Raw genomic sequence first — 22,348 nt, forward strand, 5'->3', positions numbered from 1 at the left:
TATGCATAGTGCTAGCAATGAGGAGAGAAATAAGCTAGCTAGCATTGGTTCAGGCTATTATATCATCAAACCACTATCGGTTTCTCCTTTTCAAAAAAGCAGAATATGGTCTTGGAACTCGGCAAGTATGATCTGAACGTATTGTACCGTATATGGTTTATCAAGCTAGCAGAATTTGTGAATGTGTGAAAGCTAACAGGCAGGGTTTCACTGTATATGCCTGTCTGTACTGTTTGGTGCTCTGTTTGTAGGCTATTTGTTGCTGCTTTGTGTATGTTGAAGTAGCCGTTATAATCTTTAAAAAAACATAACTTCATTGCTCATGTTCCTTAATCATCGCATTAAGCTAAGCGGACATTTGTAAAATGAAATTTTTATTTATTTTTTTATGTTTAAATATACATTTAGTTGTCTTTTGTTTTATGTATCAGTTTTACTAGCTTGAAGCAAGCACACTGTGCCTCTTATTTGAAGAACTGTGGGAGCAACAGAGTGACAACAAACACTAAAGATTTTTTTTTTTATGTGTTTTACTCTACATTAGAAATAAAAAACAAAAATTAATTACAGTGGTACCTTGGAGTTTGAACATAATTCATTCCTGCAAAGTGTTCAAAGTCCGAATTGTTCAACCTCCGAAACATTTTTCCACATAGGAAATAATGTAAATGGAATTAATCCGTTCCCAAAACTCCAATTACAGAAAATTCCTATTTTAATTTCTATCTATGTTTTTTACATTTATACCTGTACCGTATTCAAATAATAAAAAATACCTTACCTTTTTTGTTGTGGTGTGATGGCATCAGTGGATGATAAACGCTATGTTAATGCTAGCTTTAGTTCAGTGCGGAGTTTGTGTATTTTACATTGGGCATATTGTTAGAATACTAAGCGGTCCTTGCGTGCGTTGTTTAACGTCAGGCACGCTGTTGAACAGCTAAGGGGGGTCCTCGTGCCAGTATTTACAGAAGTAGTAATCTCCTTCCTAATTTTACTGTGGTTCGTAGCACTGTATGTTTTTCTTTGCTCCCACTGACATTGTTGTCTTTCTTTGGGCCCATGGCAAAGAAAATTGTCGTGGAAAAATCAAAATGCACTCACGAGTATAGAGCACCTACGGGAGTATTCACAAACTGACTGGAAATGAGCAGTGCATCGCCTCAACTACCGCAACGTGAGCATTCGGCATTGCTCGGTTTCACTCGGCTACCCGCTTTCAAGGTACGTTCGGTTTAGCTCTCTTTGCTTGGGTATTCCAACTCCAAAAATGAGTTCAAACTCCAAGGCATTTTTTACTCCGATTTTTTGGGTTGAAGTCCGAATTGTACGAGTTCCAAGACGTTCAAACTCAGAGGTTCCACTGTCTATAAAATTATACTAAGGCTGACTGTAGCGTGTGTGGCTGTCTGTGTGTGTGTATGTTCACAAGGAGCAGGAGGACCTGAGGTGGGGGCCTTCAGGGCTGCCGTCCTCGATAACAAGGGCCATAAAATCAATCACCTCCTTTGACAGCCTTACGAGTAGCCCCGCCTCTTTATTTCCCATCTCTTTCTATTCCTGGCCGGCAGATGCTTTGGACAACACACACACACTGAGGTCGAACGTAATCTATTCTGAGATGCTTGTCAACCTCCAATTTGTCTGACGATCTCATAGGACATATTGAAAGTGGATTTAATTTAATATGATTGGATGGGTGGATATAACTTGTGTCAAAAAAAGATAAAATCTTTCATGCTAAGGTTAATAATGTTTCAGACGTGTACACAAATAAGTTGACCTGTAAAAGAGCAATTTGTTCACTAACTTTAGCGAGTCACTTGCCACATTGACTGGTGGTGATCAAAAAAGTTAAATTACGAAGAACCCTAGTTGTCATATAGTGTATGTATTCACTGCTGTCATTAGTGGTACTTGATTGACAGTAATCAGTTTAGCCAAGCGTGGTTTCAGCACACATGCACAAGTAGGGAGCACCTGGTAAAGTGCTTGCAGGATTAGGAAGTTGTATGAGTTGGTTACACATGTTCAGGTCAGCTCTGTGACAACACCGTTGTCTAAACACCTCTTCTTAGACGTGCATCTTTTCGCCTTCTTCTCCCTCCATGTGTGTGTATGCAAGGGGTGACGGGATGAGGAGGAGGATTGGGGGCGGGGGGTGGCACTAAATCTGCAGAGAGGACTTGGCAGCGGCTCCCCTTTTTCCTCCTCTCGCTTCATTGCTTTGGTCCTACCCAAATCCTATTTCACGGTGCCAAGTATGCGCTCCCTGGGATCTCCTCGGCTCCCATCTCCAGACGCAGGTTTTAAGCCTCTCCTGGCACCCGCAGAGGTAGAGGCATGTGACGCACATCCAACAGAGACACCCCCACCTCAATCTCTAAACCTGGCATCCACGCAGTCACCCACCAAAAGTCCCTCGAGATGTCACCGCCACGCTGGGTGACGTTTGACATAAGGTCACGCATGGTATGGAAATGGAACGCTCACTTGCGCAGTAACGCGCACTCTTGTGCAGGCTTGTTACGTCAGTCAAGCAAGCTCCCAATCATCACTGTTAACGTGCCGTCGTTTTCATGAATAATCGTAGGACGCGCCTCATTTAGTCGCTCTAACTCTCGCATTAATGCTCCTCCAATTACACACAATCAAGGCAATTAAGTGCCAAATTACCTGAAGTCACTCCACCAGTCACACACGAGCACACACTGGGCTGCGTTTTGGCACCTCGGCCACTAGATGAAGCTGTTTGACTAGAATTACTCTGCTACCATTTTTCCCGACTTGACGTTCATTAATGCCATTATTTGCCAAAGATTTTTAAGGTGCACTTTTCTCTACTCCATTTTGCACCCGTTGCATGTACATGGTGGTTCAGCATGGGATGACCTATAAATAATTATACATTTATTTCTTATATTGCATTGCATATCTAACCATAAGCTTCAATCATTTTTTTTTTTACATGAAATTCACAGTAATTTAATATAACAGCACATATGAAACACTTAACACAGGTACAAGGAAATCCATGCATCTTTTTTTTCCTGTAGTGCTTGAAAAGAAAAGCCATGCAAGCACATTAGCACAAGGATAACTATTATTATGCAAACCCTGCATACGAAGGCAAAAGACAGGATTCAAAACTGTGAGGCAGACCAGTCAATCACAGGACTCAAATATTGTACACAAACATCCTTTTATACTCACATTCACACAGTCAATTTAGTCTTCAATGAACCTAATAATGCATATTTTTTAAATGTGCAAGCTGGAGTGCTGAGAGAAATTTAATAATTGTTTAAAAAAAAAAGAAAAGAGGATCCAAGTTGTTTCTTGCCACCTTCAGTTGAATTTTATTGTCAAACTGAACATAAAACAATGATAATTTACAGGGGTGTGAATTGCCACCTTGTGATTCGATCTGTATCACGATTCATAGGTCACAATTCGATTCGATACAGTTTAATCCCGATACAAATCTACATGTCAATTATTGCGATTTTTTAAACTCAAATTTAGAAACTTCTAATCAATAAACTTGTACATGTACACTGTAAGATTTGTATGAACATGTACTTCAAGCTTATAATTGTGAGCCACTGTATTTAACAAACGGGTTGCAATCTGTTTCATGTTTGAACAGCATTGAAATCAAATTTTAAGTCTTAATGTTCCATTAATATAACATTCTTCCATGCTTAAAGTGTGCACCCTAACCCAAAATAAGACATATTGCTGAATATTTCCATCAAAAGTTGATCTTAAATAATCGATTCGGCTGCATATTGAATCGATACGAGAATTGTGCGCTATAATATCTCGATATATTGCGGAATCGATTTTTTTAACAACCCTAATAAATTGTGATTTGTGTGTTCAACCACATATAGCTTAGCCTTTTAGTCCGTTTGCTGAACGCTAATGCTAAATAGCATCTAAGCCGTAGTGTTATAACACCTAGAGCAACAGATTGAACACAACAGTGAAGCAAAACATGTAGACAAATAATATAACAATAGTCAGTCATATATTCTTTATCCTCTACAATGAGAAACTAATATTTGTGTCGGACTAAGCTGAACAGTATATCGGTCTGTGTCTTATACCCCCCCCCCCCATATATATATTAGTGATGCAGTTAACTGCTTTGAAGCTTTAACTTTGACATCACTAATATATATATATATACATATATATAATTCTATTTAATAATGTACTGCATGTTTTTAGACTTATATGTGCTAATTTTCCTCATTGAAATACACATGGCTATATTTTTCTTTTCTTTTTTCGGGGAAGGTTGGATTGAATTAATGTATTGTAATTTACATTCACTTAAATGGGACAAGTTGATTTGAGGAGTGTTTTGACTTATGAGCATGTAACAAAGCTAATTAAAGTCGTAACAAGGCACCACTGCATTCTTATACAGTATTTCTATTTTTGTGGATCACACTATACATTAAGAGCCTATTAGGTTTCCCCCTTGTGCTGACAGTGCAGTGCAGTCAGCGAAATATGCTGCAAAGGGGCCCGAAATATCATCATTGCGAGACGTAATCCTGAAACTGCTTCGACCTTTTCATTGTTGGGCTTGTGCGTCACTTTTTACGTCAATTATCTTGCAGATATAAATACACTTTTATGAAGAAATACATACAGCATGAGCATGAGCATTTTTACTGTAATTGGTGCGAACATGAATCAACCTTTATTATAGTTTACCTTTTCAACTATTCAACTATTAGACATATTTTGTTCATGCGTTTGTACAGATAAAGACCTAATACAGTGGTGCCTTGAGATTTTAATCTCGAGTTTAATTTGTTCTGCGGTTGCACTCGTAAATCAAATTGTGTACTTTAAAATCATCTTTCCCAACTGAAATAAAAAAAAATATATTGTTAATCCACACTAGCCTCACAGATTTACACACACAAATAACACAAATTTGGTTTAAAAATTTATTATTAACTCATTCACTGCCATTGACGGCTAGTGACGTCAAATATTAATTTTAACTATTTTATTAGTTTAAATTTGTTTCCACTTTTGTTAACAAGAGTATGAAAACCTAGAATTTTTTAATTGTACATTTAGAACAGATATAAAATGTGCGATTAATTGTGAGTTAACTTGTGAAGTCATGCAATTAATTACAATTTAAAAAATTAATCGCCTGACGCCCCTAATTTTTAATAATCTTTTCTTTTTTTAATCGCGTCAGGCGATCCAAATTTTTAATTGTAATTAATCGCATGACTTCAATAGTTAACCCACGATTAATCATAAATTTTATATCTGTTCTAAATGTAAAAAAAATAGTTCAAATTATTTTTTGACGTCAATAGCCGTCAATGGCAGTGAATGAGTTAATAAAAATAATAATAATTTGCAAAATGTTTTTAATGAGAAAAATAATGCTCTATGATATTGTACTTTATAAAAATATACAGAATTGACTATTAAATTGAAAGTAATGAATTAAACAATGGCCACAAAGGCTAGTATAATACAAACATCGAGACACATGCGAAACAGGAGACTTAATGAAAGGCAGTAATATTAGATTGGGTCACTCGTATTTTAAGGTTGATATATATTAGCGTTACAGTACACATTTTAATATTAACATTATTATGTATTTGTGCATTTGTGCTTTGTATAAAGACACCCTTTTAAATATCTGTGCCGTACTCAAATACAGAGCATTAAACACTACAGCCATTATGTACAGTATTTTAAAGTAGCATTGCGTGTGAGTGGTAAATATGCATCGCAACCATCATTATAAAAGATGAAATAAAGCACTTAATTCTCATAGCCCCATCTGTGCATGCGGGAAGAGTAGTCATCATTATAATGTACCCTAAGGCCTGCATGAAGGTAAACAACAGCATCATTATACATTAGTGGGTCACCGAGTACTGTACTATGCATTATTGATCATGTCTGCACTAATTGAAAGATGTTCCATCTGCAAATGAAGTGACTGTTGCAGACATCCCACCCAGCCACCTGACTCACTCAGGACCCTCCTAACCCCACCCAAGATGGAGGCGGGGCTAATTTTAGAAGGTTCTGTACGTCCAACATGGCACATGACTCAATTACACAACATACTGTAGATTTGCTTTTGCTTGAAGCTGCAAAAATAGCATATTGATTTTATTTTTTTCTAATTTCACAAAGGAGCCTGTGTGGTGTGATTTAATGACCTCCCCTCTTGTGATGGTCCACTAATTAAAGATGCCGTGACCACCATGCGTGACAACATGGGAGGGAGGCAAAAGAACAATGCACACAGCACAATGAGCAGTGTTACATCATCTGAGAGATAAATGTATTATGGTGGATTTTCCATCTGTATGTATGTATGTCTTCATTGCAAAAAAAAAAAATGCACATACAAATATACTGTAGGTCTAATAATTCCCCCTTTCGACTGAACCTGCAGAGAGGTAATTTATGTAACAATGTTTCTTATTATGGGTGTAGTTTGCAGGGGCAGAGAACTGAAAAGGTATTGCTAATAAATTTCTTGTTATACAGTAGAGATTCCTTTAATGAAATAAATATAGCTTTGTTGTGATTTAAACAATTGGTTGTGTAAAAAAAAAAAATAGGCACACGAGACAATTTCAAGTAAGAAAAACATGATAAATATTAAGGTAAAATATAGCAGATATTACGTAATAGTCCATTGATTGTTTTAAGGACGTAGGAATATGTTCACATGTATGTTTTAAAAATAGTTCTTTATGTTTATACAATATATATTTATGTATTTTATTTGTTTTTATGAGCATGTATTGCAATGAATGTACCTATACGAAATAATACTAAAAAAAAGGGAGTTTTAAATGTGTTTTTTTTTATAACTGTATAAAGGGGGTGGGGGGCACACAACTGTATTAAACATTACAATACTGTAGTAAAATACAGATGATGTTTTACATTGTGTGTTGCGTAAATGTAGAGGATACGTACACATATACAGTTCTATATCAAAGCGTCATTCAAGTTTGGGCATTTACCTTGTATTGTATTCATATTTATAAGCATATATTGAAATAGATACACCCATTCAAACCAAATAATTTTCCAGATTTCTACAATCAATAAAATACTTTCACTGTCATGATTTGAAAATAAATGTTAAAGAAGCAATCATTATAGAATACAGTAATGACACAAGATGATGTGTAAAATATTGAAGATGTCAAATATACATTGAGTGATTAAGGAAGCTAGTGCACGGTTACAGTTATTTTTTAATTTTTTTATTTTAAAAATGGTAATTTATGTGCATTTACAGCATATTTTATATATACTTTATTTCTGTGAGAATGTATTGGAATATTTGTATGTATTTTATGTTTAATGTATTCAATTGTTTCATATACTATTTTGTTGTGTTTTTATGCAAATCATGTAACCCACAATATATATATGAATTTTTCATTTTTTTGTGTGCAAATGTTTAGGTTTTGACTTCATCCATGCGTGTATTCGTGTGCGCACGCATACAACAGGCGAGCCCCAGTGCGCATGCGCGTCGTAGTCGTCTGACGGCTGAAGCACTTGTGTGTATGCTGGTGAGTGTGGACTCCATCAAGAGGGCCACGGCTGCAGAACCTGTGCGTTCACGCACTCCAAACTAACTCCACGGCGCACCGAGGCACAGGCGAGAGTGGACACATCGAGGGGTCCGGTCCGGTCCAGCGTTTTGCATGAGGTGCCATATTTGTCCCCGACATGTAGCCAGCCCAGCAGCGTGGGAGATCACAGCGGTAGAAGAACAGGACTGTGGGGAGGCGTTTGATGCCATGAAAATCACAACAGCCCACTGAGGGAGATCTCGGACACGATCGGTGGTGCACGATGACGGTGATGATGATGATGATGATGATGATGATGGACCCGAGTGCGGCGATTCGAGGAAGGTAGCGTCCGCCGCGAGAGTCCACGGAGACCTCTTTTAGTCGCTTTGGGGTGGAGGATGGATTTGAGCCGGCTCCGGAACATCATCAGCAGATACGTAAGCGACCCACACCGCACACGACTGTAGATCACACTACGTAACATCACATCACACCCCCACGAACATGCAACAGTACATCAAAGCAAGGGTGGGAAACTTACGGCTTGTGGGCTGCTTTTCGAGCCTTTGATTGAAAACAAAATGCCCATAAAAAGCATTTGTTGCATCGCATTTATAAGCGCTGTTGTATTGTTGGTTTATGGGAACCATATTAGCGGATTAGCATAACCAAATTCACATATTTGCCTACTCTCAAAAAATAAACTCCTAAATTGTCACTATTTTTCCACTCATGAAACTATGTTGAAGTGCATTGGGAAGCTTCATTATTATTTTTATGGTTTTAATTGGTTCATAATCTGAGTTGGAGCTAACTGCCATTGACGACTATAGGCGTCAAAAATTCATGTGAACTATTTCTATTTTTTTTTAGGAAAACCTAGGGGAAAAAAATATTGTACATTTATAACAGATATAAAATTTATGATTAATCGTGAGTCAACTATTGAAGTCATGCGATTAATTACGATAAAAAAATGTAATTGTCTGACGCCCCTCATTTTTAATATTTTTTTTTAATATTAGGAGCGTCAGGCGATTACATTTCTTAATTGTAATTAATCACATGACACATCACTAGTTAACTAACATGTAATCACAAATTTTATATCTGTTCTGAATGTAAAATAAAAAAAAAATTCTAGGTTTTCATACTTTTGTTAGCAAAAGTGGAAAAAAAATGTTAAACTAATAGAAATAGCTAAAATGAATTTTTGATGTCCATAGCCGTCAATGGCAGTGAATGAGTTAACTATTGCTTCATCAGAAAGTAATGTACATTTTAAGATTTCCAGTGTATTTGTGACAGTATATAGGTAAGGTATAGTTTGGGACCCAACGTTGGCCCTTGCAGAACCTATATTGGATCAAGTGCTACTTATTCCTACACATTGATTCCAGTTACATGAAGTAAAATACATATTATTTATATATGATGTGTGATGATGTGCATCGCTGCTGGTAATGCTGTGAATTTCTCCACTGTGGGATAAATAAAGGAATATCTTATCATAAATTCTCATCGAATAATTGGCTTGTACATAATGCTCCAATTTTTAAAGCGGAATATCATGTTTTGTTCAGGTGGCAGTGAGACTTTATTCATCAGGAAATATATATACATACGCATCTTTTTTTTTTTTGCTATAACAGCATTTATGTTATACCAATATTCAATTTCAAAACAAGATTTTGCTCAAAAAGGGTGCAGGAAGACGTAAAACTACATATCTAGTCCCAGCCCCTTTTCCTTGTCAAAATGTACCACCCTGAAAGCCTGTTGAAGTTCTAACAAATTATTTCGATAGCAATTAAAGTACTGTAACAAGATTTCAAGCATCGCAGCCCTGAATTGGCCCCTCATAGGAAAAAGCCGCCCCCACCCTTGTTGTAAAAGCATCATAGTGTGTGCGATGCATGTGTCATTTAGCGTAATTAGCTGCAGGCTGCTAAAAACAAACCCCAAATGTTGGTCTCGGTGTGCGGGGCCCATTGACTTGGGCTGAAAGGGGAACATGCCAGTAAAGCCCCACATGCGACACCGCGCGCTGAATGTGCGGAATAGAAATCAACTTGGCTGGCCCACTTTTAAGTTGCTAAGGGGAAGCCCACAACATGCATACAACATTAACTCCACTCAGGAGCCATAACATTAGGAACACCTGCACAAGCTAATGACTCTTCTGTTGTTTTTACATTTTGTAGTGTGTAACTCGTTTTTACACTTTTAAATGAGAAGCTACACATCGTTTCAATAATAAGTGTTTAGCGGTGGGCTTTTAAAAAAACAAACATTTTTACTGGATGACTGTCAACAATGTTAAAATGTTCCATAAAACATTGCCATAATGCTTTAGCTTTAGCATTAGCACTGGCAATGTTTTCAAAATGAAGCATGTCTTGTATTGAAATATACAATGTGTGTAATTCATTTTGTTGCGTGTATAAGTTTAACAATAAACTCCAATTGGAATATCATTAAAGAGCGTAAACTATGCTCAGAGAGGGCATCATCAAATATACAACATATGCTTGGTGCAGAATTAGCATGGTGCATTCAGGGTACCTCACCATACCATACGATATGCGATACAAGGCTCACGATAATGATTATCTCACGATATGACAAGACCGCGATTATCGATAAATTGGTCAGGTAATAAATCCACGATAATCTACGATAAAACTACTCAAGACATAAAGTGATTTTTCTTTCTGTGAACGAATTTGTGTCTTTCTTAAACACTATTGTCGTGCAACATGTCAGTCGGTTACATAGTGAATTGTTTCATTTTATAAATTGTGACGATTTGTTTGTGTAACATTGCAAAAGTAAATAAATAAAATTACTTAAATATTAAGTCGAACCATAAAATATGTTATAGATAAAATGTTACGTATGGAAAACTGAGTCAGTTGCTGGACAGATAATAAATGTCTTACGCAAGTAAAAGTAAGCTCATGAGTCTTCTTCGCCTGAAGACTTTCATACATTTCCTTGCCACTCTTATGAGGTGCTCCCCCTAGCGGCCTGCCAAGTAATTGCTTAATAAGTAATGAACAATGGAGCCGTTATAGTGGCTGTATATTAACTACAAATATCGTGATACTTGCTTAGGCATATCGATAATCTATCGGGAGACAAAGTATCACGATTTACCGCGATATTGATATATTGCCACTAGGGGTGGGAAACTTTGAATGTCTCACGATTCGATTCGATTCGGATTTTTGGGTCTGCAATTTGATTCGGAATCGATTTTCGATTAAGAACGATTTTTGATTCAAAATGATTTGATTGACAATGATTTTTGCTTCAATCTACAGATGTGCAAGCAATTGTAATGACCTACTCCAGTCTGACACACTAATGCTAATTAGCGCGCCACTCATGGCACTTTTATCACTCAAAAGAACAGCTCCACGCTGAAAAAAAAATCTTTAATTGAATTGAATAATTTAATCGTGACTTTTTCCTTCTACTCTTTAATGTGGCTACAACTTAACAGTGTATCAGACCGCGTAGAACCACACTGCCCCTCAGTGGCCAAACTAGGTACAACATGAACAGCGCTCCCAATAAAGGCACACACAGACAAAGGCAAGACAGTATAAAATAATTTAAATAAAATCGATTTTGGGACATTTAAAATCGATTCTGAATCGTACTAAATGAGAATCGTGATTCTTATGAGAATCGATTTTTTGGCACGCCCCTAATTATCACACTCCTACTCACATCGTTGGGAACTTGCACATTAACCGCACCACTCAGCACATTAGTTGTTTTTCTTATAATGTTTTTAAATTCATGAAAAGCCAAATTCAAAATCGGGATTAAAATTCAATGAATTTCCCAGCCCTACTGTCTGTAATAATAAATAGAGCAATGTAAAAACCTCCTATCCCTGATAGACTGTGAAAAGATTTTGATTACGGTTTCAACACTGATGTTTTTACTTATTGGTGTTGTTTGGGCAGGCGCAGGTGAAAATACGTCTCCAACCTGTCTACTGTATTTCCATGATATCCAATTTGTGCGATATTTTTCTTAGAGCGCCATGACGTGTATCCGACCAAAATGTGCACCTTGAGAACAAAAAAATCGGATTTGTGTCACTTGAGGCATTTAAAAAATTTGCAATAAATTGAAAAGCATGCCTTTGTTGTTTAAGGAAAAAAAAAAGTTCAATTGTTTTGTCTGGGGTTTGTGTTTTTATTTTGTAATAATAATTTTTTACATTGATGTATATTTATATATTTTTAAGAAAGAGTCATGCTCAATCATGCACCTGCGACAACATTTCCTGTAGAGTAATAATATTTTCATGATGGCCACAGTTTGACTCTGGAATGGATTAATCATTTATTTCCTATTATTTCCTCTGAGAAATATCATTTGAAATCAACAACAATTGAAGTCAACAGAAGGGCATCATATAGCTTACTCGTTAGTGTCCAATAAGGGTGCAGCTGGACTGCGACTCAACGCGTGACCCACGACCTATGACCCTGACCTTAAACGTGTCTCAGGTGCTGTGAGGATAACAGTCTCGCTATGATATTTATTTATTATTTTGACTTCAGTACGATTGGTATTGCGAGCGTTCCGGCAGCAGAGCTCATAATAGTGTCACAAGCACAAGCGCGGCGCTGCAGAGAGAGGGTCATTGAACGCACCTCATCCGTCTCCCGCCTGGCCGTTTGCATCCTGTTGACGGCCAATGAATCATGAATTCAATTATGCAGGTATTGACGGTGAGGAGGGAGGGAGAGGGATGATAGATGGATGCAACCATTAACGCAGCATTATTTCCAGCAGACGTTTTTTTAACGAGTGCACGGAAGAACCAACGTTACAGTGCGCTACTTGATTGACATGGCTCCACTCTTCTTGGTGTTTTATGAATATTCTGCATGCAGAAAATGTAAAAAAAAAAAAAAAAAAAAACATGGCCTGCATTTGAATAAAGTATCACTTGGACTGTTTGATATTTTTACAATCCCATCATTCTTTTTAGTCTTTTTTAGTTAATCCAGTTCAAATGTAGCTAGCTTGTTCACGCTGCAGCACGATCTGCTCATAACTAGGGTTTGAACGACAGATTTTTTTAAAAAGTCATATAGTACGTTGAAAGTCGAGTTGCAGCCGATGAATCTATGATGTAATTGATGTTCAGCATCGATAACACATGGAGCAGTTTCACATGAAAGCATAGCATAGCCCAGCATAGAAATGGTATGGCCGAAAATTCACGACGATTACAATTTTAATCAATTTTAATCTAATAAACCCAACAAACGTTTATTTAAAAGTTTTGTTTATTCTAAAATCATTCCTGTGCGAAATGTTCAGACAACAATGATGTATACTGATTCTAAGTCAGTTTTAACATAAACTTAACATTCATAGTTTGTGCTTAATTGCCACAATTAAGTATTTGGTAGCATATTTTAAACATGTATTGTAAAACACCCATCCAGCATTTTGCCACTTGTGGAAAATGACAACAAACAATAACATCTGGATGTAACAGAACATAAGAACAACAGCTTTTAATAATCCAGAAGACAAAATTCGATTTCACAATTTAGCACATTTTCAACGACTCGATTTTCAAAAATGACGATCAATGGAATTATTTCCCCAGCCCTAATAATGATATTTTAGAACCGACACAATCAGAACAGCTGAAGGCTAACTGTTAACTGCGGCTAACCAAAACCCGCTTATTTACATACTCTCAGACTCAGGCAGACGTACGAAGATGGCGTTGCCTTGTTGGCCGGACGTTTTTGTGCTTTACGGAGCGTTATAATCTGGCGACAGCAGCAAATGTATTGTATATAAATGCTATCATTTGCAGAAGAGGACCAGATGCCTTCAGTGCGGTACAGTCAACTCATCGCTTCAACCCCTAAATTAAACGCTAGCGTTATCCTCTCACAGTACAAAATCAATACGCCAGCATTAAATATTGATTATTGCACAATTGATGCACAGTATTGCATTGTTCTTGTCATGGTAGTTGGTCTGTGTTTCTCATCCGTTATCCAACAACGTCATGATACACACATTGGATGCTTCATTGGGTACCACCTAAGAAGAATCAAGCGTCCCTCCTGTCTTTAACAACAATAACTACTTACAAACTTGGATATTAGTTTGAATGATAATATCCCAAGTGACATCATTTTTACAATTGTGTCCATGCAGGAAATGTGTACGTTTGCAGCGCCAAGCTCCAGACCCAATGTTGTGTCTAATGTAATTTATCGGTAAAGGAACCTCCTGTGCATGTTGGTGTGTTAGCGCACGTGTTATATTTGTCTCATCGTGCCCTTTTGTCACGTGGTAATAATAGCCGTGGCGTGATGCCTCGGCCGGGCACCGCCTGTGAAGACTGCACGAGAGGGTCATGATCTGTAGTAGAGGCGCGCGTTTGTATGTGTGTAGGTGGATGGCTTTGTCCAAACCAAAGACAGCTAGCTAGCTAGTTAGCTATAAGGTGCTTGAATTTGGAGGGATCATAAAGGATCTTTCTACATGTGACTTTCTAACTATCACCTTATATAAAATGATCCCTTTGATTATGGGGAGAGACGTGTCTCAAAATTAGCCGTAAATAAATGAATGATTTCCGCATGTGTTTTTGAGATCCACAAACAGATTTACCATTTTCACGTTTTTTTTAAATCCACAAATATTTAATGGCAAAATTGTATACTGCATTATTTGAGTAAGTGTTCTGTGAAATCTCTCCTTTTTCTTGTAATTACGACGGTGTATTAGTGCCACGTATATTTATTTATTTGTTGGGGGAGAGGGGGGGGGGGTAATATTCCGAGAAAAAAACTTGCAACTTTATAAATTATCTCAGCAAGTAACAAGTAGCAAGTAACTCAGAAACGTATACACATAGCATAGTTATAATTTGGACGAGGTGCGCTGGATTTTGTCCATCAGGAGCCAACCTGAGGATTCATTGGTGGTTAATGGAACACTCGTTATAAAATGAAAAGGCAGAATGGAGACGGATTTCTTCTTAAACTTTACTCGTCATACACGGCAGCTAGAGCGACAACACTTCCTGATCCCCTCCCTATCAGCTGACTAACACTAACCAATCAGAAGCTAGCATACTTTAGGTAAATGCAAGTGAATGACGGCGAGCAGCAGATTCGACACATCCATTTAGCTACTTGTGCAAAAAATAAATAGATATGAATGTGTAAATAATATTTCTGGAAACATAAGCGTATCACGATTTTGGTAATAATTGAAATCACGATTATTCAAACGATTATTCTTTTTTTTTGTTCAAAAATATATATTTTTAAGATTTAAAAATATTAAGACAAATACAATTATTTGAAGCACTATAATTTATATAAGTTATTTTGGGACCAAACAGAATTTATATTATTAATGTTAGCAAAAATGTGAAGCGTGTGCAATAAGGCTTGTGGGGTTCAAGCTAGTTTTGACAGGGGTGTACAGTATGGTGAAAGAAGCCGTGTGGGCGTGCCTCAAAACAACTCAGTATTAAAATTATTAGGGCTGCAGCTATCGAATATTTTGGTATTCGGAAAGAAATAAAACTATAACTGTATACTTTCTTGGTTTAAGAACAATTTTAAATACAGAAGACAGAAACGCATTTGCATGTAATAATTAACAACCAACTGGTTTTCATTTTTAGATAATCAACTTTTCTTCTTTGTCAGTGAGATTTTAGACAAATCTCTCCCCATAGATTTTGGTCAATGGAACTAAAGTGACGTCAGACCCACGGTAGCGATTTTGTCGTCTAAATAAATAGCACATTTGATTGAGCCTGGTTTGCGAATAAGTGATCATTAGGAACACATATTAGTCAGGTTGTCAGCATCAAAGTGTGCACATTCCATCACTGTATTTTCTGAACAGCTAATCCTCGCGAGGGTCGCGGGCGCGCTGGAGCCTACCCCAGCTGTCTACGGGCTGTAGTATTTATGCCTTTGAAAAGTAATCAGACGGCTGAAGCACTTTAGCGCTGCTAGCTAGCGCGGCTATCTTGCTTCTTGGTGCTGGTAGCTCGCTGTTAGCTAGCAGTTGCCCTACAATACAATGTCAGCATAATTATGTCTTAGCGCTCTTAACTGGAGCTTGAACGTGACTTTAGGACGAAAAGTTGTGTTACTGACATCTGTCGCGACTCACAACAGTTTGGGGCATTTATATTGTATATTATATTGTTCACAAACTAAATAGATGACATGTCAGCCCTTACACCGGGACGAAACGCTTCCGGAAACAACTTCAAAATAAAAGCGCTACAATGCATTTATCTACAAATACTACTTGGTAAGGTAAGGTTGATTTTGAAATTGGTTTTCTCACCGCGTGAGCCCCGTGTACTGTCATGCATACTGCCGTTAGCTTGACTACGCCAATCTCAGCGGGTATCCGAGGCAGAAATGACGAGGACTCGTTTCAGCCCTAGTAATAATAATCGTTTTTGTACGATTATGCCAATTTTGTAATCGTGGAGGGTATTAACCAAAATCTTAATTGAATTTCGATTAATTGCACAGCCCTAATCTCTGCTAAAGCAATTACTAGCTCCTTATTTGAAAACCCGACCGAAAAGTTTTGGCACAAACATCCGAGCACTCTATGTGTATTTGTTTTTTTCTCGCAAATTTGCACATTTTTTCTCAGAATATTTGCCCCCCTCGCCCCCTTTCTCAGAATTTATTTATTTATTTACGTGGCCCTAATACGCCGTCATACAATAGAGAAGAGTAAAGTCTGAAATATTGACACAACAGGCTGATAAATGTTTTGGCGGCTAATCATCTTTTGCAAACGTGTTAACAACTGCCACCCCGGGTCATAAAACATGTCCTCCTTTGATCCAGTGGGTGCCAGACAGCTGAAGAGCCTTCGAAAGGTTCACACCGTCACAGCTCCTCCACTCCTCTCGCCTGCACTTGAAAGACAAAAGTGACACATTGCTGTTTTTAGGCAGTTCTATTCCTGTTATACGCTCTCACCCTCATCTCATGGACGGCTGTACTATTTGTCGCTCTCCTGGCATGTAGAAATGACTTCTCACAGCTTCCCACCAGGTTGTTAGCGCGTCGCCTGTGTCCAATTGGGATGAAAGGGGGAAGAGGGTCATGGACGGCGCAGATTATGGTGGTGGTTTAAGGGGTAAGGGGAAGTGTAGCAACGCTGCCAAATTAAAGAGTTACATCACAGTTGGAGTCGAGCGGGGGACGAAGCAACAGCATACACATTTTGTCATTTTAAAAAAAAGTAATCCGACTATGTTGTCTTTTTTTTTTTTTAATCCTGTGATGCCGCAGGATGTTTGCATCATGAGACAGTTGAGAAAAAGGTTATGGCTGTAGAGACATTTCAGCATACAGTGCTCTAATTAGACTTTTATGTAGACATATTTAAATTTAGTTGAACCAAAAAAGAACACTTTCTTGTCTTTTACTCATTCGCTGCCATTGACGGCTATAGACGTAAAAAAATTCATTAAAACTATTTCTATTTAACATTTTTTTCCATTTTTTTTAACAAGAGTATGAAAACCTAGGAAAAAAATTGTTTTTGTACATTTAGAACAGATGTAATTGTGATTAATCATGGGTTAACTAGTGCAGTCATGCAATTAATTACGATTACAAATTTTAATTGCCTGATGCCCCTAATTTTTAATAATCTTCTCTAAAAAAAAAAGAAACGATTTTATTTTATTTTTTTAAAGAAAAGATTATTTAAAAAAAAAAAAAAAAAATTTTAATAATCTTTTTTTTAAAGAAAAGATTATTAAAAATTAGGGGCATCGGGCAATACAAATTTGTGATCGTAATTAATCGCATGACTTCACTAGTCACTCACGATTAATCCCAATTTTTATATCTGTTCTAATACAATAAAAAAATATATAGGTTTTCAAACTCTTGTTAACAAAAGTGTGGGGAAAAATGTTAAACTAATACAAATTGTTAAAATGAATTTTTGACGTCTACAACCGTCAATGGCAGTGTATGAGTTAAAATGTGCATTTTTCCTCACACACATTTTTCTGACACACTTACTGTGGCTAAAATTACTCAGGTCTGTCGCACACAAATGTCAAATTTTGTTATGTCAACCAGGGTTGGAGCTTGGGCACGTGACAAAGCGAGCGGCCACTCAGTGTTGCAAGTGTATTGACTTTGTCACCACTGACGGATGAGTTTGTCTGATGATGCCACTTTTTTATCATGTAGTGAAACCAAAAATAAATAACCAATTGGGGACATTTATTTTGAAATACATTTTAAAAAAGTAGCTTGTATCCTCCACAACAGTGGTCCCCACCCTTTTCTGTACCACGGACCGGTTTAATGTCTGACAATATTTTCACGGCCCAATCTAAAGGTTTAGCTGATAAAAACAAAATAAAATGACAAGAAAAAAAACTGTGGTATTTTCTCTATAATAATAATGAACGTAAATCTACTGTGTAATCATGTGCAACTTTATTAACGGTGTCCGTAACGTCGCACCAACAACAGAGTTGTCAAGTGAGACAGAATAGTGTAACAGACAGAATCTTTTCAAAATAAAACATAATTTTCGAAAAATATAAAAAGAATGCAATTTTTTTCTTTTGGTACCAAATGACCCACGGCCCGGTACCAAATGACCCACAACCCGGTACCGGGTCGCGGCCCGGTGGTTGGGGACCACTGCTCCACAAGACAGTCAATGTTGCAGTAAGTTCAATTTCCTGTTCTTTGGTTAGGTTAGTGTCACATTTTTTTCTCTTTGCTATCACTGGCTAAAAGAAAATCTAAAACAGGATTTTGCTGATACACACACGATGGTTTCAACTCTTAACTGATTGAAATCCAAATCATTTTGACTTAAGGGACATTTCACTGTGGACTTGTCACTGTAAATGAAACGTAACAGTGGTGTGCTGCACCAAATCGTTGTCGCTATGGCATTTAATGGTGCGCATGTGATCACGGTCTTCCTTTATCAGTGTGCTAACGCCACAGCATCTACATTAGATTATCACGTCATATCCGGTGATATATTTCACCCTAATTTTAGCTCCTCTACTAGCTTAATTTCTAGGTGAAGGCGCAATTTACATTCGGCTCACATTACCTGCTTGTCTCAGGAATTTTGATTTATTTTATTCTGGTACTTTGACATAGTGGCAATTAAACATTTAAAGATTCGTATTACGGTGCTGTGAAAATGTAGTTTCCCTTGTGTCAAGTTCTCTCTTCTTCTAATCATCAAACATAGATAATCCCAGTAAACATAAAATGCAGTTTTTAAGTTGTGATGTTATTTATTCAGGAACCAAAAACTATTCAAAGCTTCATCACCCTGTGTAAAAAAGTACTTGCCCTGGGCCAGCCTCAGCATAAACAACTGAAACCAAGCGTTTTCTACAACCGGCAAAGACTCTTTCATACCTCATGCCTCTGTTCCTTGACTTGCTTGTGTGTTTTGGATTGTTGTTCTGCTGTGGAGGCAAGCAGCCAGTCCAGGATGTATTGTACACAGACTCTCACCCCAAGTAAGACGCGATAGGCTCCATCCTACCCGCGACCATAATGAGGTTAAGGGCTATAATGGGGGGAAGGAAGGATAGACTGTGCAGGTGTACCTAAGTGGCCGGTGAGTGTATGTTAACACAGAACGACGCTGCTCCAACCTTTGCCCATTTAAACATGAAAAGTTCATTAAAAAAAAAGGAGATGGCTTAATGAGGGATGCCATCTCAACATGGCGCTCGTCTTTGCGGCGCAGCGTGGCGGCGACATGGAGGAGGGACAAGACACGACCATTTAATCAGACCGCTTAATGGTCTGTTACTTTTTATTGCACCTCTGCAGGGAGCTGCGCCGTGGAAGCTGCTTGGGGTCGGAGGTTGCTCTTATTGGCGCTACCTGAGACCGTCCGACTCAAAGTGTGACCATAAAGATGTGGCCAAGAACCTTTTTACAGTTAAGGCAATATCAGTTTGCTGCAGTAAAACCAGCCCGCCTCCATCGCGTTGCAGCTAATAAAGACAAAGCATTCCATGTCAAGTGCTGACTGGCTGGGCCGCTTTCTATGATGGAGTGAAGGCAGAGACAGGAACGGAACTGTGAACCGGAGGTTGATTGGGATCAGTGAGGATTAATGATGAGATAAATGCAAACTATAATCTGATCTCTTCTTCCACATACCCCATGACCACAAAGCGCTTTAGGCATGTCAATATGATGTAAAAGAAGGATAGAACAATGCGGATTTAAGAAGATTCTTTGTGATGCAGTCATCTGTTAAGGTTGAACGTCATCTGTTCCGGAAGGCTCCTGATCTCGCTATCTATTTCCTTCACCCCTTCTGTTGAGGGTTACCAGGAGTTGGAGATTAGCCGCTGCTGTGTTGTCTTCTTGAGCAAGGAAGGGTACACCCTGCTGTGGTTGCCGATCATTCATAGAGCTCATATACTGTACAAACCCGAATTCCAATGATGTTGGAATGTTCTGTAAAATGTAATAAAAAAAACAACTTTCAATTTCTTTATTTTATTGAATACACTGCTAGTAGTCTGACGAGTTCACATTTCAAACAGTTTTTGAAAATGATGGACAGCATGTCCTCCAGTCCAAAGAAGAAAAGAACCATACCCATTATTAGCAGCATAAAAGTTCAAAAGCCAGCATCTGTAATGGTTGGGGGGTATTGCCTAGCATGGGTAACTTACACATCTGTGAAGGCACCATTAATGCTGTAAGGTACATACAGGATTTTAAGCAACATATGCTGCCATCCATGCAACATCTTTTTCAGGAACGTCCCTGCTTAGGCAAGAGAATGCCAGTGTGGCTTTGTAGTCAAAGATTGTGATTACCACTCTTGCCTGCTAGCAGTCCAGAACCGTCCCCCATTGTGTTTGTGTTATCTTTTATATTCAATTGAAATAGGTTTGAATTTATTCATTTGAAAGGAACAATGCACATTAATCAACATTTTACAATTGAAATGTGCCCAAGTTTGCTAAATTAAGCAAATTTTCATTGGCCGGCCCTTGGGCGGATGTAAGAGACAGCCTAAAATGAGTCATTAAAATCATAAATCAATTTCCAACAATATACAATAATATTACACTCGTACATTTCCTGTACAGTTCATAGTGCTAACTAATGTCTCTCATTTAATGAGAGCAGTTTTGGCCCAACTTCAAATTCAAAATAATTTACAAATGAATTGTATTCTGTTTTTATTTCCATTTTACACATACCAACTTCAGTGGACTTGGATTTTGTACATTAACAAGCATTCATTCTCACAGTCACACATATGGACAATTGGTCTTCAGTAAAACCTAACGTTTTTGAAATGTGGGAGGATTCCACACGACCATAGTGGCAACATGCAAATTCCACATGTGGAGGCCACAACTGAGATTTGTGCCTTGAACCAGCAGTTCAATTAACATCTTGTGTCACTGTCAAATTAACCCCACCAAAATATTCCTCAGCTAAATCAAACAAGACTGAATGATTGATTGTCTTTGAAATTGTTCAAATCGAGGTTTTATATAAAAGTGTGTTCAATTTATGAAGGCTGAATGTAAATGGGAAAATAAAGGCAACACTCTATAAAAATATTCATCATATGTGCACATGTTTGGACCTTCATGGAGTTTAAATACAACAAGAAGCTCTGGAATTGCAGTGCAGTTCTACACAAACCACAATACTCAACCTCTCCGACAGTGTCAATCAAAGTGAACATTACGTTCGCAAAGGTAGTTGTTTGATCCAGCTCTTGTATGAGATCTCATTAGTGTATCACAGCCTTGTTTTCTCTCATCTCACTCACACACTCTCTTCTGTGTTTCTGGGTCATGTTCCACCCACCCCTCTCAATGTTTTGATGGGGTCTCAAGCCAGCTGACACTGTTGGCAGCTTGTCTATTTTTGTCCCCTTCACCCATACGGCGCCTGTTGATCGCTCTGTGCTGTAATTTAAAGATGTGCACCTCGCAGCTCTGTCAGTACACGCTTTTTAGTGTCTATTTTTAATTTTCTTAACTCTATTAATTTATTTCATTTGTTAAAAGAAAATAAATGAAAAGGGGCAGAAAGAAGTAAAATGTATATCTGCCCCTTCTCGGCCTCTATGATGACCATGAAAGAGAATCCTATACCTCGGCTCTACTGGAACATGCCAATGCGTGAATGGCAGTCCCTCCAGAGATCTCCAGGGTCTTTTGCAGACGTCTCTAAAGCGCAGTCGTGGGCGGCCAACATCTCTTCTACCAGTCGCTGGTTCTCCTTAGAGGATATCTTTGGGGATTCTGCCATCCTCCATGCGGTGAACGTGGCCTCGCCACCGGAGCCTGCGCTGTAGAGTGAACATGGAGGGAAGGCCGGCGCGGGACAAAACTTTGATGTTAGGCACTTTGTCTTGCCAAAATATATCCATGATGTGGCAAATGCAGCGCACGTGGAAGGAGTTCAATCTCTTTTCCTGGTGGGCGTATGTTTTTTTTTCTTTCCTTTTTTTTTCTCACCTAAAACCTATTAAAAAATCCCATACCGTTCACCTAAACCAAACACTTCCAGCCAGAGTCGTGAGGCCGTCAGGAGACCCGAGGAAGGACCAAAGAAAAGAAAGGAAAGTGAAATTCAGCACCAACCAGACACCACCCACCAGGCCACCAACCAGAGTCCTTC

General features: G+C 38.1%; 1 protein-coding gene across 3 annotated transcripts in view; it reads left to right on the top strand.

Moving 5' to 3' along the window:
• The first annotated feature begins 7,553 nt into the window (after positions 1-7,553).
• The window catches only part of LOC144060544 (phospholipid-transporting ATPase IH-like), a 47,240-nt gene continuing 32,445 nt past the window's right edge, over positions 7,554-22,348 (top strand). For 2 of the 3 annotated variants that reach the window (XM_077580207.1, XM_077580209.1), the window contains exon 1: positions 7,554-8,047. In XM_077580207.1, coding sequence (XP_077436333.1) covers positions 8,009-8,047 — 39 coding nt within the window. In that variant the 5' untranslated portion in view covers positions 7,554-8,008. The remainder of the gene's footprint in view (positions 8,048-22,348) is intronic. The other variant, XM_077580208.1, reaches the window with a different exon arrangement.

Source organism: Vanacampus margaritifer, chromosome 11 (genome assembly GCF_051991255.1).
Source record: "Vanacampus margaritifer isolate UIUO_Vmar chromosome 11, RoL_Vmar_1.0, whole genome shotgun sequence".
Classification (NCBI taxonomy): Eukaryota; Metazoa; Chordata; class Actinopteri; order Syngnathiformes; family Syngnathidae; genus Vanacampus; species Vanacampus margaritifer.